Source organism: Tetranychus urticae, chromosome 1 (assembly GCF_039701765.1).
Source record: "Tetranychus urticae isolate SD_2017Ah chromosome 1, NJAU_TeUrti_SD_1.0, whole genome shotgun sequence".
NCBI lineage: Eukaryota > Metazoa > Arthropoda > Arachnida > Trombidiformes > Tetranychidae > Tetranychus > Tetranychus urticae.
The window spans coordinates 22,735,157-22,761,149 of NC_142958.1; the positions used below are offsets into that span (position 1 = coordinate 22,735,157).

Sequence of the window (25,993 nt, forward strand, 5' to 3'; positions counted from 1 at the left end):
CCATTCTATATTCAGCGCTCGACTATGTTGGTAATCAGCCAAATTAAGAATTTAAATAATTTGTTTTGTGTATTTCAGGTGTTTAACTGACCGACCAATGTTGTCGATTAAATCTGAATTAGCTTAGAAAAGCATCGACATGATGAACAAAAGAGTTATCTTCTGTCCTATGTTATCATTGATCATACTGGTTAGCAGTCATTCATTGTCGCCAGGCCCCAGAAAATCATCATGCGATCATGTTCTTTGTTATCATGGTACCTGTCAAGACGGCCGCTGTCAGTGTGATAGAGGGTGGCAAGGTTCTGCTTGTCATATGTGTACGGGTAGGACAATTTTGAAAGAAACATCTGGTGAGATAACGGACGGTAATGACAACTATGCTACTGATCTTCAATGTACATGGTTAATTGATCCAGGTAAACCAAATACCACAATTCGTTTAAAGTTTAATGAATTCGCAACTGAATGCAGCTGGGATCATTTGTATATATTCGATGGAGATTCCATTTTTTCACCTCTCATTGGAGCTTTTAGTGGTCTTCTAATCAAAGAAGGCTATTATACTCAGGAGCTACCAGAAATCATTGCTACCTCAGGTCGAGCCTATCTTTACTTTTATTCAGACACTGCTTATAATATGAGTGGTTTCAAGATTTCTTATAGCGATAATTCTTGTCCAAACAATTGTTCTGCTAATGGTGCTTGCATCGATGGGGTGTGTACCTGTAACGGTGGTTTGGATGGACCCGCTTGTGATAAACCCATATGTCCCAACAAATGCTCTTTTCACGGTCGTTGTGAATCATCTGAACGTAGGTGTATATGTGAACCAGATTATATTGGAGATGATTGTAGTCAAAGTGCTTCACAACCTTATTGGAGTACTGTCCTTTCTACCGGAAATGTCAAAGGTAGATCACTTCACAAAGCAGTTGTTTTAAATGATTCTATGTGGGTTATTGGAGGAGAATTTTTTGACAAAACAGCAGAGTTGAGTGAATTTTTTGTTCGTTTTGATCTCAATCTGAAAAAATGGGACCCTATTGGCTATATTGAAAAAGGACCAACTCCAAGATTTGGCCATTCTGTTGCCGTTTACAATGGAGCACTCTACATGTTTGGTGGAATGATAAAAAATACAAACGTAGTTAATGAACTTTGGCGTTATGATGGAAGATCTTGGACTGTTCTTCGAAATGACGACAGTCAATATATGCGTATCCGTCATAGTCCTGAATTGCGTGGGCCCTTGAAGTAAGTAAAATTTTTAACCGTCTTCACCATTTCTTTTGTTTTATACAATTCAAAACTAGCTTATAATTTTGTTTATTTACATATGTATCTAATCATTTGATATTTATTCTTGATATAGATCAATGGGACATACTGCAAATGTTGTTGGTGATCGTATGATTGTTATTTTTGGTCATAATCCTATTTATGGATATCTTAATTCAGTCCAAGAATATGATTTTAAACGCAACAACTGGACTGTGGTCAGCACAAATGGTGCCCATGTCAAAGGAGGCTATGGTCACACTAGTGTTTATTATCCTGAAAACAATTTAATTTATGTACATGGTGGTTATCATTCATCGCTTTCTGACTCCATCCTCGTCGATCTTTTATACAGTTATCATCCTGATAAGAAAACATGGAAACTTTTAAATCCGAGCCATTCCCCAAGATATCTACATAGTGCTGTAATTATTAATGGACTTATGTATGTGTTTGGTGGTAACGGTCACAATGCTACGCACGATAATACTGGTGATAAATGTTTCTCCGTTCAATTCCTAGCTTATGACATCGAATGTGATAACTGGATTACCATGAAAGAGCCTTCAATTCAAGGATCCGGTCGTTATGGTCACAGTGCAATTACTTATAGAGATCATATGTATATATTTGCTGGTTTTAATAGTCTTATGCTCAACTCACTAATTCGATTCTCACCTGGGGAATGTTCACCCGGCCAATCTTACCGTAGTGATTGTTTCAAACACAAATACCTATCAACATTATCATATTCATCTAAAAACTCTACACGTTGTGAACCTCGTTCTAAAACCAATTTCAGCGAACTTTGTCAAAAGCAAACAAACTGTCATTCATGTCTAGAAAATTCGTATGACTGTATATGGTGTGGTGAGTCTTGTCATCACGAGAAATGTAAAAAATCTGGTTCAAAAGGTATTATTGATGTTAGCAAATGTGATAATCAAAAAAGAAAAGAATCAGATTGTGATAAACTTGATAATTGTCACTATTGTCATACCAAAGAACATTGCATTTGGGTACGAGACAGTAAATGTCGCTTCAATCGAGACCACGAAATGTTGACTAAAGCAGTTCTGGCTGTGTCTAAAACTCAATTTGAGAATGGTGAAAGCTATTCCGAAAACAAACAAAACGATGGAACAATTTCTGGAACTAGTACTCGTAATGGTGTTATTGGGTCCAGTGAGACCAGTGGAGTGATTTCAAATACTCCCAGTAGTATTTTCAATAATAATGTCACTAACTTGGTCGATGGTTCTAGCAAAGAATGGCTCAATGCGATCATAAGTGACGCATATCAACCTATCTGTGAATTACCTTGTTTTACTCGCACAACTTGTGGCAATTGTACTCGTGGACCTTGTATGTGGTGTTCATCATCACAACGGTGTATTGAATCAAATGCTTATGCTGCTGTCTTTCCTATGGGTCAATGTATGGAATGGACCATTCATCATTGGAAATGTTCAGTACTTAATTGTGAAGACATTCAAACCTGTGAAGCATGCCAGAATAATCCAAGGTGTGGATGGTGTGATGATGGATCTAATACAGGAGTTGGTAAATGCATGGAAGGATCTTACATGAGCCCTCTTATACCCGATGCATGTCCCCAAAAACGATGGCATTTTGTTTCTTGTCCAGATTGTCAGTGTAACGGTCATAGTCATTGCTCAACTGATTCAAATACCTGTGAATCATGTAAAGATTTAACGGAAGGACTTCATTGTCAAAAATGTATGGAGGGTCATTACGGTAATCCAGTTAATGGAGGAACCTGTCGTCCGTGTTTCTGTTACAATCACTCTACTCAATGTAATCCAGATTCTGGAAAATGTTATTGTACTACTAAAGGTATTATTGGTCATCATTGTGATAAATGTGATGAATCAAGTCATTATTATGGCAACCCAACAGAGCCTGGAGGTTCTTGTTACTACAATTTATCAGTTGACTTCCAATACACTTTTAATATGTCCAAACCAGAAGATTCGCATTTTCAACGAATTAATTTTATGAACGTTCCGGCCAAGCCTGATGTAGATGTCGATTTTACAATAGCATGTTCTTCCTTCGCATTAGTAAATATATCAGTGGGAGCCCCAACAATTACTTGGAAACATAGTTTATTAGAATGTGGTTCATTCAAGATTCGCTTCAGTCGAGAAGATTCTTCATTTGGTAATGACAATGCAACATTTTTCGTTAATGTATTCAGCTTCCAAACACCCATTTTACTACAAATATCCTTTTCTCAACACCGAACTCTTGATCTGTTGCAATTTTTTGTGACATTTTCTAGCTGCTTTTTAACTTTACTAATAATCGCAGCAATTATGTGGAAAATTAAACAACGTTATGACATGTATCGCCGCCGTCAACAACTGTTCCTTGAATTGGAACATCGAGCTAGTCGCCCTTTTGCCAGTATTTTAATTGAATTGAACAACGATGATTGCAATGAAGAATTATTGCAGAGAAATGGTATTAATGAAACAGGAGATTCATCAACTCAAACCATGTTACATGCCCGTTGTGATCCAACACCAATCGCCTTGGAGCCATGTAGTTCGAACAAAGCAGCAGTTCTTTCATTGATTCTTCGTCTACCATCAGGTGGATCATCAACTGTACCACCAGGGCAAACTGGTCTAGCCATTGGTTCCGCTCTGGTCTCTCTTGGGACACTTGATCAAAAATGTACTAAATGTGTAAACTAAAACTAAAATTACCGCTATTAATATTGCCATCCTTTGACCAAAGTTTATTTCATTAGTTTAAATGGAGAAGATAACTTCGATGAATTGATTCAAGGAGTAAACAGCCCTTCACTGGGCAGCTGGCATTTCAACTTCATTGCTATTCAAAATAAATTGCAATTAAGCCTTGCAGCCCAGAGACGGACTAATCCTTCCTTGATTAAATTGATAATTCCATTTTTCATCTATTGGGTTGTTTAGGAAGAACATTAAGCAAATATATAAAAGTAATTGCACAAGTAAAAGAGTTAGGAACTTGGAAACACAGAAACTTAGGCGAAAAGTTGAACGAAAACAGAGTTTACACTAAAAAAGTTGGATTTAAAGTTGAAATTTTCAATTTTGAAGTCACCAATGAGGGAAAACAATATGAAATGAACTATAAAATATTTTAAATGAATGCTATATAAGTTGAATCGACCGGATGCAGAGAAGATGAGACACAAACCTTTCTAGGGGAGGGAAAAGAGACAAAAAAAGAGACAAAAAAGGCTAAAGAGAGCAAATTGTTGATCAATTTATTTCATTGGTGAATTTTGTCAGAAGAGCTTATCACTTGTGTTCAGACTAAATGGGGATATAGACGGAAGGATGTTAAACTCTCACTAATTCAATTGTTATCGTTGGTGATGATTAGAGCCACTCTTTCCATTTCCTGTGTCTTCACCATTGCCACTCATTTTTGTCATAATCGGTAAACTTTGAGTCAACAAGTCTTTACACTCTTGACTCAACTGGACATAACAGTCATCAAAAGATAAGGGTTCAAAACGGAGAGACACATTTTTTGGTAAAGATACAAGCGATTGAAAAGATAAGACAGTTACATATCAACTTACATTACAAATATTGTTTCAAGTTTAATGGAGTTTAACATCATTAACTAATTGGAAATTGTGATTAAGTAATAGCATTGGATTATAAGAATTGACAACTGGTATTAACACAAACTAATAACAACGTGATGAAATCAAATTGAATTTTTCTCGTATTTATTCAAATAGCCTATTCTCCTCCCCAGATTGAGCCAGCAAACTGCAAATCAAGATTTACATTTCCCCTCTCATTTTTGGTATCACCAGTTAATTTAGCTCAAGCAACACCTTTAATAGTGAGTGAATTTTAATCATGGTTAATGATCAACATAATTACCATCATATTACCAACAGCAGGCGTCAACAGTCACTATATAAAGGTTAGTAAATCAGTGTGAAATAACAAATACAAGGTAATGATATGTGTTTAAATTATTAATTTTTTATATTATAATTGGCACCTTATCAGTACAAAAAATAAATGATACAAATTTTAAAGTCCATCAGTCATTGCATACCTTTTAGTCCAATCTTTAACTATTCGATTATATTGTTCTCTATCTTTTTTGTATAGATTGGCGGCTTCGGTGACCAAAGGATCATCAGGATTGGGATCAGTTAATAGAGATGTGATTGAAAGCATAACTTGGGAAATGGTCAAAGCAGCTGACCAACGACCCTTCTTTAAAATATCCAAGCAAATGTTACCCTCTTTACTTATATTGGGATGATATATTTTGGTCTTGAATCGGATCCGAGGAGGGTCAAATGGATAATCTTTTGGAAAGTTTATTTGAATGAAAAAGATTCCGCCCTGATAAGGTGAATCTGATGGGCCAGATATCATTCCTTCCCATGAATACAAGTCATCACCAATTGGACCAGCTGAACATCCCTCCGGTGGATCTTTCTCAAACTCATCCAATTCCATTTTTATCCTATGAATTGCCATAACGTCACTCAATGATGGCCATCATGTCCGAATCGGTTTCAAATCAACCACCAATTAAATCACCTTAACTCATTTAATTTATATTTTGTTGTAGGGTTGATTGTGATAGTTAAATAAACAATTAGCAACTGCTGATTGTTGGCCATTTGCTACTCTCAAACAATTAGACTCTGATTGTTGCAAGATTGATAGGCCTTAACCATTGAATAAAAAATAATTGGAGAAAGAAAATTTTGACAATTCCATTTTTAGTTAATAATATACATTTTATATTTTTAATTGTTGATGAAATGTAGGTGGTTACAGAAAAGTGATAATTTGATTACCAGAAAAGATTGTTGCAATAATTAAATGATAATAATAAATGAATTGATGATGTAAGGTCAAGCAGGTTGATACAATAGTTGACGTGAAAAAAGCAGATTCATTGGTATCATGTGTTGATTCAGTTATTGGCGATTAACCAATATTTGAAGAAGGTGAATGTGATGAATTGTTATTTAAATATTTTCCAAGAATATGATGAAAATCTTTGAGACAACATTTGATTAAGGGAAACATTTTATTACAAATTGATTTAGTATAACCAGTACAACGAAATCCTTTACCAGGTCCCATTAAACCTCCAGTAACTTCGTTGAGGCAACATAATCGAGCTCGAAGCAATTTAGAAACGGAAATATCAACGCAAACAGATTTATCGAAACCATTACAGCGTTTACCATTCAATAGCCAAACCTCATTGGTAACATTGATTGAAGATGAATTATTGGTGATCATTTGATTGTTGATGTTAATATTGTTGTACATTGAAGGTCGTTTTCTGAGGGATGATAAATTCGATGTAATTGATTGATTTGATGGAAATTTTGAGTTTGAGGTTTCATTTGCAGTTGAAATGACAACAGGACCTGACTCATTTCCTGTTCCGCCAACAAAAAATTGCCAAATTTTCCAAACAGAGCGAACTCCAAAGGGTTCAACTGAAACTGCAGAATGTCCTGGTAATGAAGGCGACACTGAGGATGAATTCAACGATTCATTTGAATCTATTGAAGTTAATACATTAATGGTTACTTTAGGTTTCACTGTTGTTGCCGTCAGTGAGGATGTTGATAATGATGGCGTTGCCAGTGAAGATACAACATGAATATTGTCTGTTATTGGTATTGAAGGTAACATTGGAGACTCGCCGGACCCACTGGCACTGCCATCTGATTCATCAATCAAATCTTTCTGTTGCCTACCGAAAGGTTTACCCAAATCAATAACCATTTTTTTACCATCACTTGATTCGTACACATTTGAACCGGGCAACAGCTGATTATCATATATTTCTTTGGTTATATTTGCATTAAGATAATCAGTGTTTGACTGGTTTGTTTCCCCACTCGAACCAGACTCACTTTTGGGAACGATTGAACCAATAAATTTGGATTGACTTTTGTGAACCGAGTTGATCAAAAGTGAACTAAGGCTTGGGTGATTGCTGTTGTATGTTGAAGATTTGTTTATCGACGGTTGAGATTTATTTTGACAAATTTTACCACAAGGATAATCAAAATAACTGGATAATAAGGTTGTGTGAACGATTGGTACATCGTGAAGTCCACTTAAAGGATAAGGCACATAGTAGGTTAATCGACCGCATCTGTAAACAACAAGAAATACAAATTAGTCTTTTTTAGTCAACTAGAATTTTCAATTTTTTCATAATTTTAACCAAACACATTTGTGAAAATTTGTGTCTCTCGAATTCTAAGAATCTTTAGCTTGAATCACGAATACTATAGCTCTCAATGTAAGTGAATTGTCCATTTTCTTGGCATTTGTTTTTCAGTAGAGATTATTATTAACGTTATCATGAATATTAACATAAATCGTAATCTTTTCAGGATTCAGACAAAACCAATTGAGCTATCAAATGGGTAACTATTGGTTATGTTGTAAGTAAAGTATCGTGTAATTGCATCAATGAAAGTGTACAACTCTGGAAATAATTTCCTGATTAAGATAAGTTTATACTAATAGCTTTCAATGTTTCAATTAATTCTACACAAATTATTATAATTGTTATTGGATAAGCCTAAGAGTATATCAATTAAATCCTTAACCTTGATTGTTGATTGGCACAAAAAAAACGATTTATTATTGCTTTAAGGATTGAAATTGTAATTTTGCATTGTTACTATTACAGTAAAGGTAGAATCGCAATAGCTGTTTCTATTTTTTACTCAATTTGTGGTAATTTTGATCAGAAAGGAGGACCTGCAAAATCGCCTGTTTTCGATTTCTTTTGAAATGATACTTTTCAGACACAAAATTTAATGGCAATTTCATAAATCGAATCTATTTTTTTATAGCATGCATAGTTTTTGAGATATCGGCCAAAATATCTAAATATCACATAGTATTAGAGACCTTTTAAACATAATGAAGATGCCGTCTAAGCCAGCCAAATATTAGCATTATCAATGAAATCAAGTATGTTAAATAATATAGTGAAGGTTTGGTTCCTGAAAAAATAGCCAAACAGGGTTAAAATTGTAAAAAACTGAATTTGAACAGGGATTAATAAGCGTATTTTTGAAAATGATGAAGAAGCCGTCTAAGCCAGCTGAATCTTGGCAAAACAAATGTAATCGAGTATGCTGAATAATCTAGTGGTGGTTGAAGCTTTGAAAAAATAGCCAAACAGATTGAAAATTGCCGAAAACTGGATTTCGTTAAATTTTACTGAATGTCAATGCAACACCCTGTTTGGCTATTTTTCTAGGAATCAAACCATCACCATATTATTCAGCATACTCGATTACATTTGTTTTGAAAAGATTCAGCTGGCTTAGACGGCTTCTTCATCATTTTCAAAAATACGCTTATTAATCCCTGTTCAAATTCAGTTTTTTACAATTTTAACCCTGTTTGGCTATTTTTTCAGGAACCAAACCTTCACTATATTATTCAACATACTTGATTACACTGATAATGTCAATATTTAGCTGGCTTAGACGGCATCTTCATTATTTAAAAGGTCATTAATAAATCTATATTTTAATCTGGTTTTTCGCAATTTTAACCCTATTTGGCGATTTTTTAAGGGACCAAACCTTCACTATATTGTTCAGCATCTTTGATAACATAGATCACGAATAGAATCGGCTGGCTTAGCGACCTCTTCTAACGTGCTAAAAAATGCAACCTTCGAATCATGATATGAACTTTCCTCTCGAATGCGTTAATTTAGCAAAAAAAGAAACAGATATTCGGAATCAGCATGAAAAATTACATTCGAAAAAGTTCATTTCATAAATATATCCTAAGAGGAGATTTGCCCTATTCATTTGCAGGTCCTCCTTTCTTCCTTTTATAGATGAAAAATGAAATTTAGTTGACTAGCTAAGATAGCATAGATTCCGCACTTTTTTCAACATATTGTCCACCACCCAAATCTAACATCTCCACCCTCATATCTATCAGCGTTGAACAATCTGGTGAAAAATCTTATGAAAAACAATTGATTGAAAATGTGGCGAACAATTCGTTGGGAAATTTGGTTGAGAAAAGTCTCTCAGAAAAGTGGTGTTGAATGATTTGATAAATGATGGATGTGTTAGATTTGGTGGACAATATGGTGGACGTTGAAAAAGCGATTGAAAAAGAGTTTGAAAAGGCGATGGAAAAATGTGGTAGATAAAGAGGTGGATGTGGTGGAAAGCCGGTCCCACCCTGACAAGTAAACAAATCAGTGCAACATAGAAGGTTAAAAGTAAAAATAGTTAACCAGAATGGGAAAATAACTTTTAACAGTTTATGGTTGTTGATGATGAAAATGTAACGACTGGCAAGATAGACTGAAGTCATTTAGTTAATAATTAATGTTTGAGTGAACTTTAAATTTACCAATAATTACTATAAATAGTAACTTCAGTGACTCTATTTGATTCCTTGTTTTTAACCTCAGATCATCAGGCAAAGAAGCGTTTCATTCACCCAAAAATGTAAGATATTTCGTCTCTAGATAAAACAAGCACAATTTACAGATTCAATTTGGTTTCTTGAGATATTTAGATTTCATTTTAGTGCGTATTCGGTGTAAATCACAAAAAAAGGTGTATTTTTGTATATAAATTGATGATTTAATTCATGAATAATCTTCGCTGGTTTATCAAAAGCTGAAATTTTCAATGGGTTCAGTGTGATTAGTTTGTTAAATTTGTCTGGTGTTTCAGTACTGAACGGTTATACTCAATAAGGCAAGACAGAAAAAATTAACAAAGCGATTTGATTGGCAACAAAATGATGTGAGAGCCAAATTATGATTAGATTATGTTAATTTTGTCGTTAGACTGAGTTAATACAAAGGTTTTTACTTACCGATCATAAACAAACATATCATCTTTACCACCCTCCAATTTACGCCAAATGGGTTCGTCACTGGTTTCTTGATAAACCTTGATACCAGAATCTTTGACAAGCTCTAACAAGGAGTTGAAATCATTGGCAGTCTGTTGACTGTTGATAATAATGAAACGGATATCGGTTAGACCAGTGCTTTGTAAAAATTTTAACATTGATTTTAATCGGAGTATCTGTTGTTGAGCTAATTGTCAGCTGTATTTCATGAGCGCAATCAGAGTAACATCACCAACAGACTCTTCCATTGGGCTTATGATACCAGAAGATGAAGCCAGTCCGGTTGGTGTAACATTCCAGGCTGGAGGTTCAGAGCAAGGCTCGGGTTTACAACTGACTGGCGGTTGAAACAATAAAAGGCCAAGAAAAAATAAAGTAAAGATAATTTTGGATGGCGATAAAATGAGTAAAAACATACGGAGAAACATGTGCATTGAGAAAGTGTTAACAAAAATAAGATATGAAGAGGAGTGATTTGGGAAGATAACGTTCAGAGCGATCAAAGATGATAAGTTGTGGGTAAGAGTTGAAACAATTGAAATATAATTACAACTGTTATTGAAAATTAACGCAAAGTTGGTTACAATTTTTTAGGGGTTTTTATCCTCTAAGATTCACCAATAAACTTGCCATAAACACACTTAAAGACAGCGAGGTAAGTCAGTAACTAAACATGTTGATACATCGAGCTGAAAATCTTGAGCATCTTGACAACATTCTTGAAATTTTCTCTCGTCTCCTCCTCCACTTCACCATTTTTAACATCTCACCGTCTTCATCTTCATCATGTTATCATCTTTTAACTTAATTTATTTTTCCTTTAACCATTAGTCAAGTTTGACAGGTGAACGCTATCATTATCTAAACATTTTTGTTTTGCAAAATTTTTTGATAATGGCGAGTCACGAGAATCACCTTGATTGCCAATGTATTATCAAATAATTAATTGCGATGGAAAGCTTTGGGTAACAATACAGTATTACCCGTTGGTTATGACGCTATTAACATTATTGATAAACCATTAGAAAATACATTTTTGTTTATCTTACTTTTTAATCACATGGTTGGAATTGATTTCAAATAATATTCCGTCCCAATTGGAATTGAAAATTTAAGCAATATTCATTTTCTTACACAGTTATATCAAAGATGAATTGAGATTTGAACATATTAGTTATGTTTATGGGTTAGTTTATTGTCTATTGTTGTCTGTTTATCAAATGGTAGATTACTGATTGTTTAGATCCAATTTTGTAATCAACTGAAATTTAGAGGGGAAATAATGTAATTCAGAATGGGATAGTTCACGATTAAGTCTGATTAAAATGAACAAAGTTCAATCTGAGCAAATGTTGCTTTGAATTTAACAGTAAAATTAGCAGTGAAAATGTGACTTTACTTTTCGGTTGAAAACAAATCAATCAGAATTCATTAGATAGTTATTTAAGATAAACAATATTCCACCTCAAAAAGATGTAGAAAAACGTAATTCATGGAAAGTGTCAATTGTATCAATACTAGCTTACTTTGCATGTAAATTAACTGGTTACTAATTAGGAATTACAGATTGTTAATTAGCAAAACAAAAGCTAGAAATTTGTAAATTGCATGAAATGTGTTTATTGGTTATGAGACAAAAATTAGTCCATCACTAGAATCTGTATTTCTTGATCTCCATTCATCAATATCGAAAAATATCTTGAAAATCGCCAACAGTGTTCCGATTATTGAGCTAATTAAGATGAAAATTATCAAGTTGATTAACAGTGGCTGGAGGAAAATATTTAGAGACAGAAAGTTTGTTATATAATTGAGGTAACCAAGGAATGAAAGGTAATAGACAAAGAGTACGATCAATGGAATAACAATTAGATCATATTTAGCTCTCTCATCTTGTCGTATCCAATCTCGACAAGAGGGACGCATCTTAATGATAATTTATTATCTATTGTTGTCTGTTTATCAAATGGGTTGATTACTGATTGTTTAGATCATGTAGTCTGGTGAAATTAAGGGGAAGTTGATCTCAGATATTATAATGTAATATGGGATGTTTCAAATAAAAGTTGATTGAAATGAGCAAAGTTCAATTTTCACTTGAGTATATTTTTTTCTTTGAATTGAGTTTTACAATAAAATTGAGGGTAAAAATGTGACTTTACAATTTGAGTTTAAAAACACAGATCATTCAGAATCTCATTGGACAGTCAAGCAGTATAACAGTAAAAATAAACAATATTCCACCTCAAAAAAAGATGTAGAAAAACGTAATTCATTTAATGATGAGCAGTTTTTCGATGAAATAATTTCTTTTTAATTTGGAATGTCAATACCAAAGTTTCCTTGTTTTTTTTGTTAGATTTGATTTTTGTATGACTAGTTTGATCGATTATGTTGGTTTCTCGGATCTCCAAAAGGTTACAATTGACATAAAACATTCACGTCTGAATGGCAAGAAATTCAATATTGAGTATTGGCAGATAATGAGGAGAGAAGCAGAAGCTGTCACAGGAAAATCATATTGAGTATCAGCGTTGTAAATGAAAGTTCCAAAACTTTTTCTTTTTGACTAAAATGGGCAAAATTTTCACAATACCTAACAAAATTGCGAATGTATAAATTAAAGTAACATCAAGTCGGAGAAGTGATACCAAAGGATATTGTAGGATAATAATTTTAAATCTTTGGCTCTTTGGGTGAAAAGATTCTTTGAATTTCTTGGAGAGATTTGCCTTTTGTTTCTGGAAGAATCCATGCTACTATGAGAGCACATATTATACAAATTGTACCAAAAGTACCAAAAGTTCCAGCTTTACCAACCAAATCTTGATAAGAAGCGAATTCTTTGGAAACAATGAAACAACCTAACCAATTGAATGCAGTAGCTATTCCGGATGCGACACCTTTAACTTGAGCAGGAAGTAATTCACTCATAAGTAGCCATGGAAGAGGTCCAAAACCCAGAGAGAAGGCCGAAGTATAGATAGCGAGAGAGGTAAGAGGAAGCCAACCATACGAATCACTGAAGGATTTACCATGAACGTCTGATAAATGGTAATAAAGAGTTAAAACAAGTAAAGATAAACCCATGAAAATTCCGGAAGCAATAAGGAGAAAACGACGGCCCAAGCGATCAGTCAAAATACAAGCAATAAACGTAGCAATCACTTGAATTACACCAATGATAATGGTTGCCAAATTATCATTGATAGTAGATCCTGATGAATGGAAGATATCAACGGTGTAAAAAAGAACGGCATTTATCCCTGAGAATTGTTGTCCAAACATAATGAATAGAACAAGGAGAAAAGGTTTATAAATTGATGGACTGCGAAAACTGGAGAATGAGTCTAAACAGTTATCGGATTGATTTTCTTTAACGATGATAGGCGCTGATTCTGGAGGAGTTTGTCGGAAAAATACATAAGCAATCATAGCAGCTTCATGGCGGCCTTTCAGTGATAACCATGTTGGTGTTTCATGGAGAGCTCCAACAACACACAGCATTCCTAAAGGGTAAATAGTGGCGTAAACTGCGTGCCATGGCCAACTCAGATAGTTACCAGCTACATAACTAGCTACTAAACCAACACCAACAAAAAGTTGAAAACCAGAACCGATTAAACCACGACGATTTGTAGGAACAGTTTCACTGATGAAAATTGAACAAGCTAATGTACAGCCACCACAACTGAAACCAGTCAGAGCTCTACCAATGAGTAAAACTTGAACTTTTGTTGCATAAGCAATACAAAGCCAACCAGCGACAAATGGGACAGAGAGTAGCATCAGAGTTAATCGTCGTCCAATCTTTTCGATACTTTGACCAGCAATAATACCACCGAAAAGAGCGGCCAAAGCAAGGATACTCGCAAACCATGACTGAAGAGACTTTGATGTGAGAATCAGTTGGCTTGATTGTAATTTCATACCAGGTAAAGCTGTTGATGAGTAACCAAGTGCTGTTCCGATCGATAGTGAGCCCAGGTAGGCTCCAACAGCAGCCCAATAATAGCGAGGAAACTTTGGTCCATCGTATTGTATCAATGATGTTGTATCGACTTCCATCACAAGGTTAGAACAATTATAATATAAAATTAATGTAACGATGTCAAAAAAGGATCGTTAATAAACATGCAAATAGTTGAACTGATCAAAACTTAGATAAAAACGTGGGAAATACAAATAATCAATTTTTCAAATCAGTGATTAGACGCACAATTAGAGTTGGATATGCCAAAAAAATGTAACAGAGATCAGAAAGGAGTATTAAGAGCTAATTGAATAACCAGTACTCTTTAGTATAAACTAATCCATATGTTTATTTTCCACTTCTTTGGAACTTTTCCTCTTTCCATTCACAAAATACAGTAGTAATCTCGCAATTGACTTAAGATTCTATCAAGTAAAACTTTAATCTTTACCACAGAGATACAACAAAACAGACATATGTTTACAAGTGAGAGCTGTACAGGTAAATTACCTATGTCACGATTTGTTATTGTTATTGTTCCTCTTACTGAAGCTGTTCCTCTATCGGATACAATGTGAAACAAAAAAGTGCCAAACTCGAATTGAGCCTTTCAGTTTTTCAAAAATGTATTAACAATAAGCGTTTAAAAAATCTTTCATTCATGAATAACCTAAAATTGAAGAAGCACTAATCCACTTTGATAGTACAAGTACTTCATTGACAAGATTTTCTAGCACTTATCATTGATTGTATTGGATTGATTATAACATTGGAGTTTATTGCTTTCTGTAAAAAACTTTCCAAGAACTAAAATAATCTGTAATAAATGAATTATAAATTTACAATTTACAAATCAATTTCAAGTTATTTAATAGTTTCAATCTCCAACAAATGGTGACTCAAATCTTAAAAAGATCCCATGGTTCAATTAGATATCTCACTGGTAAAGGACAAGAATGACTTTCATCAAAATCCAGTAAATGCTTGGAAACCTGAAAATAATGAGAATAATTTCATTGTGTTTAAAATTGAATCAATTTTTTCAAAGCTATAAAATCTTACCAGAAAAATAATCAAACAAATTTTTGTCTGTTCATCCAACCCATTACCAATGAAAACCGGGAATCGTCGACCATTTTGATTAAGATAATTTCTCAAAATAGATTCACATGCAACTGAATCAACTTTATGGTCAATCATCATTCGATCTAGGGAGGAAGGTTCGAGAGAAAGGAAATGATAAAAGTTACTTCTTAGATTTAACATATTGATATTTACCAATTATTCAATTCAGTTTGAGAAATCAAAATTTTCTATTTTAAATTATCAATCAACTAACTTACCTTGATGATTAGAATCACCGGACAGCCAACATTTTAGAGCCAAACAAACAGATGTATCAGCCATTAGTGATGGGAAACGCTGATTGAATAGATTGATTATGATATAATTTGCTCGATTTGACATGATTTGATCAGATAGAATGTCTGTTGTAACAATATCTTTAGTCCTTCGTATGACCAAAACTGGACCAGGATAACGAGTTAGATGATCTGAAACATTCAGGTTAAAATGTTTTCTCATTGAAGTCTGCCAATAAGTACGACTGATTCTCGGTATTTTACTCGAAATTACGTTATAAATATGGTCAAAAGAAGCATCTAGAATTAAGCCTCGAATGTGAGGATAGTTCATAGCAGCCCAGCTTGAAGTGTAACCACCAATAGACCAACCATACAATATAATCGATTCTTGACTAAAACCAAATTTGTCCAGAGCAAGCTTCATAACGGTATCAATGGCATTAACTTCAGCTTCAGGAAATGGTTGACCAGTTGAAGAGCCGAAACCAGGATGATTCCAACCAAGAACAGAGTAGCCTTAAAATTTTAATAGAAATTAAGAAAATTAAATCATCTGTAAAGAGTAATGCAAGCGATCAAATTGGACTTACCTGCTAATAACGGACACCATAGACTGCTGCACTCATAATAACCCATGTTTCCTTCACAAGTAATAACCAAAGCATTTCCTTTAGCAGTGTTAGCTCTTTGATCGATAAACATTGAATCAATGAGATTGCCATCATTTGTCAACAATTTACACCGTCTACCTGAATAATCTTTAATCAAGCGTAATCGTTTGTCCCGAATTTTCTGAGACATTAATAAATTGTTCATCATTGTTGATCCTGGATAGATTAATTTGATTCCCATTGTTTTCATATAAATTGAAGTTACAATTTCCTGTGGTAATTGAAGCAGATAGTGAAAAAATGACGTCTCTTCAGGTTCACTGATCAACGGTTTAGGAGGCTTTTTGGGGTCAGCGAGACGAGCTTCACTCCATTTAAATGTTATAGGCATTGATTCAAACTCATTCTCGTAATAATTAATTCGATTAGTGGTATAAGATGGTTCCATTATGATTGGCTAAACAAGGCAAAGTTACAATTAAACTACATCAGAAACACAACTAACTTTACTTTCAACTGATCACTTTAACTAGTTATTTAAACATAATAATGTAATAATGAGCCGGACAAGGAAATTTGTTATCTCCATGAAGATTTATGATCAATCAAATGAACCAGTCAAGGTAATTAGTAGCCTATTTGTGACGATGTTACTAATACGATTACTAATACTTCCAAGTTTGGTATCTCAGTAATCAACAAAAATTAATAAACAATTCGATCAATACTTAAAGTAGTACTTAATGTAGTTTGATTTTTTGAAAAAGTTCAAGTCAACATTTGTGACACCAATAATGTTGCTGCTAAATAGCATTGTGAACAAATCATTTAAAAAGTTTAAATAAAGTTCCATTTAATTTATTAGATTTAGACAATAAAACGAATGTTTGTTCAATTTTAATTTAATTTCAATAAATCTATTCCATCATGCTCTTTAAGCAGTCGATAATGAGGATCTTAGATTGGTACCACAAAAAATGTATAAAATTAACTATGAACTTGCGATTCAAAATAGGAAAAAATGCCAGAGGCACTCAAATAGTCATGTCTTCATCTAGGATTCCTAGATTAGGAAGCATGCTGTTCAGAGTTTCTCGTAATTCGAATTAATTATGCGATTAAGTCTATTTATGATGCTGTATTCTTTTTGCCTTTAATAACTGTTGGCCTATCTTTGATGGTTCCTTTTCGTTTTCTGCTTGTCTGTTATTCAAAAAGAAAGAAAGAAAGAAAAGACAATTAGACATTGATTTATTATACGAATCGAATCAAACTATGATTTTTGATTTTTAAACAATTAGTACACACCTTTTTACTAGAAAATATATTTTTTGGTTTTAATTTTCTATCTGGATAGCGAATCCTTGGTCTATTTGACGGTTCTTTAACTCGGTATATTCTTACAAGCCAATGTTCAGTTGTATAAGCTTCCTCCAAATGTTCTAATTTGATATCTTTATTACCTATTTCAGCATTTCTGGTCCTATCAAAACCAGCTGGTGCACGATAATCAATCTAAATAGGAATGGCAAATGCGTTAACAATAGTGAATGACAATCATTTCAACTAGAAAATAGAAGACAGTGAAACAAACCTGCAAATCACCAAAACGATAATAGCTTAATTTGTACATTAAACAATTGAGAAGAGTTGGAGAGCCTCCTGAATCAACCCTGAATTCTCCTTTTTCTGTGAAATAATCACTTTCTCTAATATCTTTAGGGTGTTCGCCTTCAGCAATTCTAACCATCCACAAGAACTTATTGATATCATCACCAGAATAGCCAATGACACCACCGAAAATAACCAAAACGTAATCAACATCAAGAGACCTCATTATAGAGTAAGCAGCAGATTCGTTAGATGCCATTGCTTTACCAACTAAGGCAATATGACTGTTATTCCACGTATTGTTATCGACTAAAGTAGTTCTGTTTGCCATTCCAGCAATCTGGTAACCATAGTCCCACCATGACATAACTCTAGCATTGTCATCAGTATTTTGTGATAGCCAATAATAAGCTTCTCGGAAATCATCAAGAATTACACGAGACCTGAAGTAAAAGATTCGAGGTAAATATAGTAACAAACAAAATCAATAAATAAATAAGTAAGTAAATAAATCAATGAGTAAAGTAAAAACAGAATTAAAGTTAACTTACCCATCAGAACCATAGCTTGATAAGACAATACTTGGACTTGAATAAGCATTTGCTGTCACCCAGGTACAATGAACAACAAAAAGAACTAACATGGCAAATAAACCAAACCAAACAAATGCCCGTATGTTAGAACCAATTCCTTGATTATCTTTATTAACATCTGGTTTAATTTTACGTATCTTGCCAGCCTACATTGGTAATAAAATAAGAAGACCATTAGAAAAAGATAATCATACAAAAAGAAATTAGCTGATACTAGAAATCAGCAATAAAATTTAGTTAGCTTACTTTGTCATAGAGATTGCGACTACTTTTTTTCTCGGTAGAACTATCATCACTTTCCTCTTGATCGCTTCGATCTTCATCATCACCTCCTTGAATCGATTTTTTTGAGCCTTTTGGCTTGTCATCTGATTGTAAAGTGAAATAGAAACACTCGGAAAAGGCAATAGCACTAAGAACGCAGACGACTGGAGCTAAAGTCAACATTAAACGCACCATGACTCCGGCAAAGTAAGAGGCGGTAATAGCATATAATGCAACTAAGAAGAATATGAAGATAAATGTTAATAACAGTCTTAAAGTAAAAAACGTCGAAACTTTTTGATAATTAAAACTTACTGAATACTCGCTCATCGTTAACTTGTTTTATGCAATAAAAGAGACCGATAGGGAAAGTTGGAACGAGAAGATGGAGATCAAAGAAGAAAGAAAACCAAGTAGTGGGTTGATGCTCTGAGACTGAAGCAATAATTGGAATGTGAATTCTAGCATAACCAGTGTCCCATAAAGAGTAGAAACGACCACTCCAAGGTGCAATGTAGCCGGCATAGGTTAAACCAACTACTCCAAGGAAAACAACACAGGCAACACTGACTGTAGCAGTAAGGAAGAAATATTTGAATTCTTGCTTTGTCATAACCGATTGGAAATATTTGAGAACCGCATAAGCATTGATCAGAAGAAAAACACCAGCGGAAGCCATGTGTTCACTAGTTCTAACAGGTTGGAATCCAACAAAAGGTATTTGCATGGAAAGAAGCAGACCGAGGATGAAAAAAACGGTGTAAGCTTGAAAGAGAAAAAAGAAAAATTAAATATTTGCAGATATAAAAATGTTTAAAATGAGTAAAATACAAAATCAACCAACCGATGTGGATCCTAGTTGAATATCTTCCCATTAAAAGAAGGAAGAATACATGTAAAGGTATCAAGTTGATGATGAAGACGTATCCTCCCCAAGCAGAGACCATATAAAAGTAGGAAAGAGCACATAAAGTGGCCCAAAAGACGGTTCCAGTTTTGACAGCTTTCACCTAGGAAAGTAATCGAAACCGCACATAAAATGTTTGATTTGATTTAGATTAAATTTGCTTTCTTATTTTCCTTTTTCGCTTTTTTGTGAAAATTAAAAAATCATACCCATAAGTAATAAGTATACATCAAGGCGAATATTGCAATTCCTTCATTGTCATAACTTCCAGCGACAGATCGACTTATGTAACCGGGTACTGAAAAAATGAAAAAATGAATTATTTTCTTTGGAAAAAAGAATCATTTCTAAATTTCTACGGAATAAAATCTTGTGCCTATAGAAAATTGGCAAAGATTATATAAATAGAAAAAAATTAAAAATGATGTTTTTTAAGTCAGGAAGTTGCAACGTAATGCCGATCAATCTAATCTGATCTTGAGTGAAGAGTCTAACAAAATGAAAAGGTGATGATAATCAAGATTGACACCCACCGATGGATATAAAACATGCAGCAAATAATCCAGCTCCTTCGTTCCATAATTCTTTGGTCAATAAATAGGTGGCTATTGCTGTGAGACCACTAAAGACTGGAGCTAAAAATACACAAACATCTCGAATGTGTACAGAAATGTTTAATAGTTGCAGAATGTAGTGGATGGAACCAGAGGTTATCATTAAACCTGGATAAACCTGTGAAGAAACGAGTGGAATCAAATAAGAGACCGCAGATTTATTATAGATCAATTACATACAGTTCCTCCGACAATTCTTCCTAGTGGATACCATGCCCTTTCATCAAACCAATTTAAAAAATTGTAGAAGCCATGTTTAACCATATAATGAGTTGCCCGGTAATTGAACCTGTTCATGAAAGAAAGACAACATCATGATATACTTGGTTTGCAAAGATGAGAATAAATTAAATTGATGTCAGATGAGAGATGGACATGACAGTTGAAAAAAATGAAGATGAATGAGACGAGAATGGAATAACAATAAGAAACATTGAAAAATAAAGCACTGAAATAAGATTAAAGATTGAGAATGGGACAACTAAGGATATGTTACACTTATAAAGCAGAGATGGAGACATGAAATGAGAGATAGCGACCACAAATTTTATAAAAAAGTCAGCTGATAGTAAATTGTACTCACCATGGATCAAATTCATGGATAATTGATTCAAATCGGATGACAGCAAATAAACGTGAACAGAAGGCAATTACCCAGGCAAGACCGAGAATCGTGAATCTCAATAAACTTTTACGAACAAATAAATGGGAATCATTTGATTTACTTTTATTCTTAGTAGTGGGTTCCCGAATTGACGCAGAACGCACTAATTGACACATAATTTATTCAATCAATAACACTAGTTAATTGACTAAAATCCCTATGGAACAACTATAAAGAATGCAATGAAGGATTAAAATTAAAAAATTGTTAATTTAATGTTTTGGTGATGTGTAATAATTCATGGTTTCAAGCCCCGGTTCTTTAACTTAGCAATGGAAAAATATAACACCACGCAACTAGAAATTAGGGGCTGTTGCTAAATAAGAAATGAAAAAATGGTTTTCTGCAATTTTCACCAGAGCCATCTAGGGAGATAGATATCTAGTTTGGTAAATCAACAGTTTTGCTTAAAGTTATTAAAATTATTTTCTCATTATTATCAATTTAAAGCGATCAATCTTGAATTTGATCTGACATATTTATGATAAGTGAAAGTTTGAACTTGAAATCATTATAAAAATGTGCAGTTAGTGTATTTTTTGTATGATTAACAAATTCATTGTCAACAATTCAACTGTACTGTATCACAATAACAGTACAGTAGTGGCTAGGGTTACATTAACAAAAAAAGGCCAGAATCAAGTTAATCCTTAGATGTCGCCATTTCGATCATATTTAGTTTTCCGAGACACTTAACAATAGGAAACTGGACAAAATTAAATGCGATCATAAAGGTACTACATGTATTTCTTGTTAGATGGCGACTAATCTTCGATTTTGTTAACTTAATGTTAGGCTAATGTTTATCATTGGCGATAAGACTGCTAACATTCATATGTTGTAATCTGGATCTTGGGATTAGAGTTCAAATCCAGAGTTAGGGCGACATACAGTATTGCTTAAGGCCCCTGGATTATCCATTTTCCCTTCATGATGGATTCCCAGCTAAGCTGGATAAAGCCTAGCGCCTATGGGTAAGTAAAACACCCAACAAGTAAGTAAGTACCTTGTAAGTAGCAAAGAGTAGACGGCACCTTAAATGATGTTGCGACTGGCCGGTCGACACAAGCTAAAATTTAACTTAGGTTTGACTGCTGATGTAACAAGTTGTAACAACTAATCAACAGTTTATATCAATTCTGATTTTCCGTATTTAACTATTGGATAATAACTTGGTAATTTGTAAGCTCAGAATTATTTTTTTCGTTTGTTTTAACCATTGAACAAAACAAATCTGTTTTTCCTCTTCTCTTCTTCAAAACATTATCACAAAGTAACAAATTGTTACTATTTTAAATTACTGATCGCAACCGTTTTGGCTTTTTTATTTTCAGGTGTTCTAGTTTTAAACCCTTCAACTCTCTATTTTGCAATTTATTTTGGTACTTATTGGAAAAACGGCTCGAATGTACAACATCAGCTATTGTTAAATTTATGGCGACTTTAATTTGACATGCTTTTGATTTTTGGTGAATTGAGGAAGTGGTTAACTTGAGTAAATTAGAGATGGTTGGTTACGACCCGAATAGCAAATCACACCTTCACCAGCAGATTAAATTATAAATTAGGCGATATTGTGATGAGTTTTGATACTCTGGCTGGCCCTTTACCGTTATTCAAGATGCGTCTTAATTACAATTTAATCAATATCTCAGGAGACTGTTGAAACTCAATGAAGCAAAAGTCAACGTTTGTATTCAAAAATTGTAACTCAAAATCAGAATGTCGGTTCACAACAGATGCAGATTTACCAAGGATCACTCTCAAAGTATTCATCGAGATTCAAGTCGACTTGTAATCTATTAATCGAAAAGCATCTTCAATCTCAAGAACTTAATGAAGCAATTCTGACTTCAATCAGTGGCTTTAAACTCATTGAATTATCAAAAGTCAACCCAAAATCTAAAGAGCATTCCCAAGTCTCATGAACTATCCACGAAACAAAACATGTTGAACTTGAAACTAAACTTTTACTTTTAGTGCTTCTCGTCTCACGGCTTCTCAATTGATTCATAAATTATTCCAACAGGTCTACCCATTTGAACCCTTTTTGTATCTGATTTATCGCTTCAATTGATAACTTTCTATTGCTTCCAGAAATTATCACAGCTATAAACCCAATTTCACCTCTATTTACAGTTTTCATGGAAACATGATCAAAATGGCACTTGCAGTGTCTATCAATATTGTGAACAAGGTTAATCATCACATTTACGTTTTACATGAATTATTCAAAAATGAAAACAAACCCAAAAAACCAGAATATCAAACTGTAACTCAATAACAATGACATCCACGTATAAACTAACAAAGATTTCAAATAATCACTTTAAATCATTTCATTAATGTCTTTTTTTATTACAAGCAACTGATTCGCTTTTCAGTGACAAGTAATTACCCAAATAGTTAACTCTATTTTTAACACAAAAAATAGCAAAACAATTTTTAATGTAAAAACGGTAATCTTTTCACTTTGAATTGTTAACAGATTCAAGTAAATATCATAAAACAATGGTTATAAATGGTAAATGAGATCAATAATAAATCACTATTAATTTATTGAAATCATCAAACTAAATTAATGAATTAATGTTGGATTATAAAAAAAATGTTTCAACTGTGCTACTCTACAAATGGACAAAAAATATACATAAAAAGGTACAAAAGAGATATCTATTTATCCTTTTATTTTCTCACTGGGAAACCCCAAAGGTTAGGTTATTACCTCATGCTGAATGAAATTGGGTTAATGATTGAACAAGATGAACAGGTAATCTTGAAATATCATGATAATTTAAATAGTCAACTGGATCATTATAATGATGATGAATAGCAGTTTGTTGCATCTTCTGTTGCTCTTTGATCCCATTGAGTGAAAACATTTCTGTTGGTCTCTTTTCATTGTGAATCCGTGGGATAAATTAAATGATTAAAGGCAACAATTAGTTGATGATCATCAATCGGCAAGTTAACGATGTGGTGGCAGCACATTGTAACAGGAGGGAGATGATGATTGGTAAAGACGAGAAGAAGATGAAAAGGAGTTTTCACTCCAATTTTACTTCTTTCACTTTACTTCAACGCATTCAGTCAACAATTTGAAATGTAAACAATCAGTGAAATATATTGCAATCTAACAAACACATCAATAACCGTTAATAATCATCAACAATCATCGACATTCATCAATTACCATCAATCCTTTTCAATCTGGTTACAGTGTTTTCCCATAAGGTACAACTCAATCGCATATGTATCCTGATATCAACTTACCTTCATCACAATCAACCCATTTGTTTATCACTTATAAATTGTATTTAAATCTTTATTCCTCAAAATTAACCATCATTCACCATGAATCTATTTAACACTGAAGGCAACAATTACCAGAAATACCAGAATTCATCTGTTTTAATAGTCTTAACCATTGGATTCTTAATACTAGGTAAGTTTAGCTTGTATTTTGTTTTTGTTAACAGTTTAAGTTGATCTTTTTGTTTGATTGTTTGTTGTCTTATTACATTATGAATGTTATTGTTTGTTACATGCATCATCTTTATTTGACCTGAAAAACCTTTCAGCTGTAAGGTTTGAAGATGAAGTTCAAGAATAGCTCAGTTAATGATAATAATGATGATTGAATATATTGAAGGATGATGAGGGCGAAGACCTGTTAAAGGTTACAATTTCAAGTCAAGTGTATAAACAGGACAATTAACTTTTATCTGTCAGAAAGTTTGCTTTATTTTCATCATAGTTACCTAAATACAAAATACAAACAGCACTCACATAAATACCCTTGTTTACAGTCACATGAAAAGCTTTCATCAACAAACTCATCAACTCAATTGTATCGTTGTGATTAACTTTAACCATTTGTTGCCATCTTCAAGTAATGAAACAATCAACTGGTAGCCATGCTTTTCAATGACCGAACCTAACATCTTTTGCTGCCAACTTATGATAAACCCGTTGCAATTTCAGGCCTTTTCAAACCTTTTACAAACCCATTTTTGCCCTTCAATTGTTAATTTTTTGAAAATTTATTTTTTACAGGTATTAATGGACAAGATGTGACAGGTAAACCCATTTTGGTCACAAGTAAACCTTTGATTGTAAAAGGTCCTGTTGTTGAAACTTGTAAAACGCTAAGATTTGAAGCTCACATCTTCCCATTGCCATGTAAAAAGTACAATACGAAATGTGGAACCAAAAATCCAATGAATTGTGATAGTTTTAAGGCTAAACACGAGAAAAATTGTGAAAAAATTAAGTTAAATAGACCCACTTTGTATACCAAACTTTGCACAACTGATGAATTGAAACAATAAGGTTAAAAATTTTCAATCAAACCTTCAAATCTTATTATTTACTTCAAATTATAACATGTATAAATAACATTTTTGTTGCTTGAAAAGTAAAATCTAAAAACAATTCATCAATTGATTGATTTTCAATTAACTCGGTTTACAAACTCTCTTTTTTATTTTGAATAGTTTCTCATAAAAGTATCAATTTAAACATTTTCACATCAAAGTTGATAATTTTATATCTTTTACTTAAAACTGTTAAATTGGAAAGTTTGAATCTCACACTCAATTTACAATTAACAGTAAAGCACCCCATAACTTTATTTATATTTCACCTGATTACAGAATTGAGGATACCAAACAGATTCTTTGATAAATTCAGAAATACCTCAATTTCTTTGTTTTTACAATTTGATTAAAGATGTTGAAACACGAGTGTTACTAAAAAGACACAGTTATGTAAAAATTGACACGAATAGGTAAAAACGGGTGAAAATTGATTCCTTTCAAGTTTAGACTCTGTTAGTTTATGAGGAGACAAAATCTGAGTCAATTAGTGCTATTAAATAATCTCTCCGATCGACAGTCTACGAAAAAATCGAGGTCAAAGTTGAAACTTCGATCGCTTTTCTTACAATTATCGAAGATTTTTTCATGAAACTCGTTTAACTGATCCTGCTTTTGATGATCAACAAGAAATATAATTATTTCGAGAAATAGAAATTTACTTTTTCTGTGAAACGGATAAGTTCGATTTTTAGTTAAATCGACTGCATTCTGTGACCATAAGAGTTAGAAAGTCGAAACTTAATATTTGTCGTATATGGTAGAACCTACAATCATCATTCTTTCATTCTTT

At 33.3% G+C, this 25,993-nt stretch overlaps 7 protein-coding genes across 7 annotated transcripts; 2 read left to right on the forward strand and 5 right to left on the reverse strand.

Annotated features, from left to right (window-relative positions):
- Positions 1-13: 13 nt before the first annotated feature.
- On the forward strand, positions 14-4,033 carry dsd (attractin-like protein dsd). Its single transcript, XM_015929384.3, has 2 exons — positions 14-1,257; positions 1,376-4,033. The coding sequence occupies exons 1-2, from the start codon at positions 140-142 to the stop codon at positions 4,002-4,004; spliced, it is 3,747 nt and encodes a 1,248-aa protein (XP_015784870.1). The 5' UTR covers positions 14-139; the 3' UTR covers positions 4,005-4,033.
- Positions 4,034-5,278: 1,245 nt separating this feature from the next.
- Positions 5,279-6,047, reverse strand: LOC107362349 (ubiquitin-conjugating enzyme E2 D4-like). Its single transcript, XM_015929388.3, has one exon. The coding sequence runs from the start codon at positions 5,808-5,810 to the stop codon at positions 5,352-5,354; it is 459 nt and encodes a 152-aa protein (XP_015784874.1). The 5' UTR covers positions 5,811-6,047; the 3' UTR covers positions 5,279-5,351.
- Positions 6,048-6,055: 8 nt separating this feature from the next.
- LOC107362350 (uncharacterized) lies at positions 6,056-11,023 on the reverse strand. The gene is made up of 2 exons (XM_025160883.2): positions 10,185-11,023; positions 6,056-7,461 (listed from the first exon to the last, which is right to left on the reverse strand). Exons 1-2 carry the CDS (start codon positions 10,379-10,381, stop codon positions 6,270-6,272), a joined length of 1,389 nt encoding a protein of 462 aa, XP_025016651.1. The 5' UTR covers positions 10,382-11,023; the 3' UTR covers positions 6,056-6,269.
- A 1,285-nt stretch (positions 11,024-12,308) lies between these two features.
- Positions 12,309-14,969, reverse strand: LOC112538495 (facilitated trehalose transporter Tret1). Its single transcript, XM_025160857.2, has one exon. The coding sequence runs from the start codon at positions 14,289-14,291 to the stop codon at positions 12,900-12,902; it is 1,392 nt and encodes a 463-aa protein (XP_025016625.1). The 5' UTR covers positions 14,292-14,969; the 3' UTR covers positions 12,309-12,899.
- An 80-nt stretch (positions 14,970-15,049) lies between these two features.
- LOC107362348 (phosphatidylserine lipase ABHD16A-like) lies at positions 15,050-16,723 on the reverse strand. The gene is made up of 4 exons (XM_015929387.3): positions 16,151-16,723; positions 15,540-16,076; positions 15,259-15,404; positions 15,050-15,188 (listed from the first exon to the last, which is right to left on the reverse strand). The coding sequence occupies exons 1-4, from the start codon at positions 16,617-16,619 to the stop codon at positions 15,096-15,098; spliced, it is 1,245 nt and encodes a 414-aa protein (XP_015784873.1). The 5' UTR covers positions 16,620-16,723; the 3' UTR covers positions 15,050-15,095.
- Positions 16,724-17,013: 290 nt separating this feature from the next.
- Stt3B (catalytic subunit 3B of the oligosaccharyltransferase complex) lies at positions 17,014-21,078 on the reverse strand. Its single transcript, XM_015929386.3, has 11 exons — positions 20,744-21,078; positions 20,341-20,449; positions 20,080-20,278; positions 19,756-19,844; positions 19,484-19,649; positions 18,955-19,404; positions 18,622-18,875; positions 18,334-18,521; positions 17,766-18,225; positions 17,480-17,686; positions 17,014-17,374 (listed from the first exon to the last, which is right to left on the reverse strand). The coding sequence occupies exons 1-11, from the start codon at positions 20,938-20,940 to the stop codon at positions 17,300-17,302; spliced, it is 2,394 nt and encodes a 797-aa protein (XP_015784872.1). The 5' UTR covers positions 20,941-21,078; the 3' UTR covers positions 17,014-17,299.
- A 1,080-nt stretch (positions 21,079-22,158) lies between these two features.
- On the forward strand, positions 22,159-25,266 carry LOC107362275 (uncharacterized). The gene is made up of 2 exons (XM_015929298.3): positions 22,159-24,269; positions 24,881-25,266. Exons 1-2 carry the CDS (start codon positions 24,179-24,181, stop codon positions 25,153-25,155), a joined length of 366 nt encoding a protein of 121 aa, XP_015784784.1. The 5' UTR covers positions 22,159-24,178; the 3' UTR covers positions 25,156-25,266.
- Positions 25,267-25,993: the final 727 nt, after the last annotated feature.

Bases quoted from the DNA above. Each gene is read 5' to 3' on its own strand.
- dsd (XM_015929384.3), top strand. From the start codon at position 140: ATGATGAACAAAAGAGTTATCTTCTGTCCTATGTTATCATTGATCATA. The intron at 1,258-1,375 runs GTAAGTAAAATT...TTCTTGATATAG, and splicing joins GAATTGCGTGGGCCCTTGAA to ATCAATGGGACATACTGCAA.
- LOC107362349 (XM_015929388.3), bottom strand. From the start codon at position 5,810: ATGGCAATTCATAGGATAAAAATGGAATTGGATGAGTTTGAGAAAGAT.
- LOC107362350 (XM_025160883.2), bottom strand. From the start codon at position 10,381: ATGTTAAAATTTTTACAAAGCACTGGTCTAACCGATATCCGTTTCATT. The intron at 7,462-10,184 runs GTAAGTAAAAAC...TGTTGTTTACAG, and splicing joins GATATGTTTGTTTATGATCG to ATGCGGTCGATTAACCTACT.
- LOC112538495 (XM_025160857.2), bottom strand. From the start codon at position 14,291: ATGGAAGTCGATACAACATCATTGATACAATACGATGGACCAAAGTTT.
- LOC107362348 (XM_015929387.3), bottom strand. From the start codon at position 16,619: ATGGAACCATCTTATACCACTAATCGAATTAATTATTACGAGAATGAG. The intron at 16,077-16,150 runs GTAAGTCCAATT...TAAAATTTTAAG, and splicing joins ATGGTGTCCGTTATTAGCAG to GCTACTCTGTTCTTGGTTGG. The intron at 15,189-15,258 runs GTAAGATTTTAT...CATTATTTTCAG, and splicing joins TTTGTTTGATTATTTTTCTG to GTTTCCAAGCATTTACTGGA.
- Stt3B (XM_015929386.3), bottom strand. From the start codon at position 20,940: ATGTGTCAATTAGTGCGTTCTGCGTCAATTCGGGAACCCACTACTAAG. The intron at 19,650-19,755 runs GTATGATTTTTT...TTACTTTCCTAG, and splicing joins TGTATACTTATTACTTATGG to GTGAAAGCTGTCAAAACTGG. The intron at 18,226-18,333 runs GTAAGTTAACTT...CTTTTACTTCAG, and splicing joins TCAAGCTATGGTTCTGATGG to GTCTCGTGTAATTCTTGATG.
- LOC107362275 (XM_015929298.3), top strand. From the start codon at position 24,179: ATGAATCTATTTAACACTGAAGGCAACAATTACCAGAAATACCAGAAT. The intron at 24,270-24,880 runs GTAAGTTTAGCT...TATTTTTTACAG, and splicing joins CATTGGATTCTTAATACTAG to GTATTAATGGACAAGATGTG.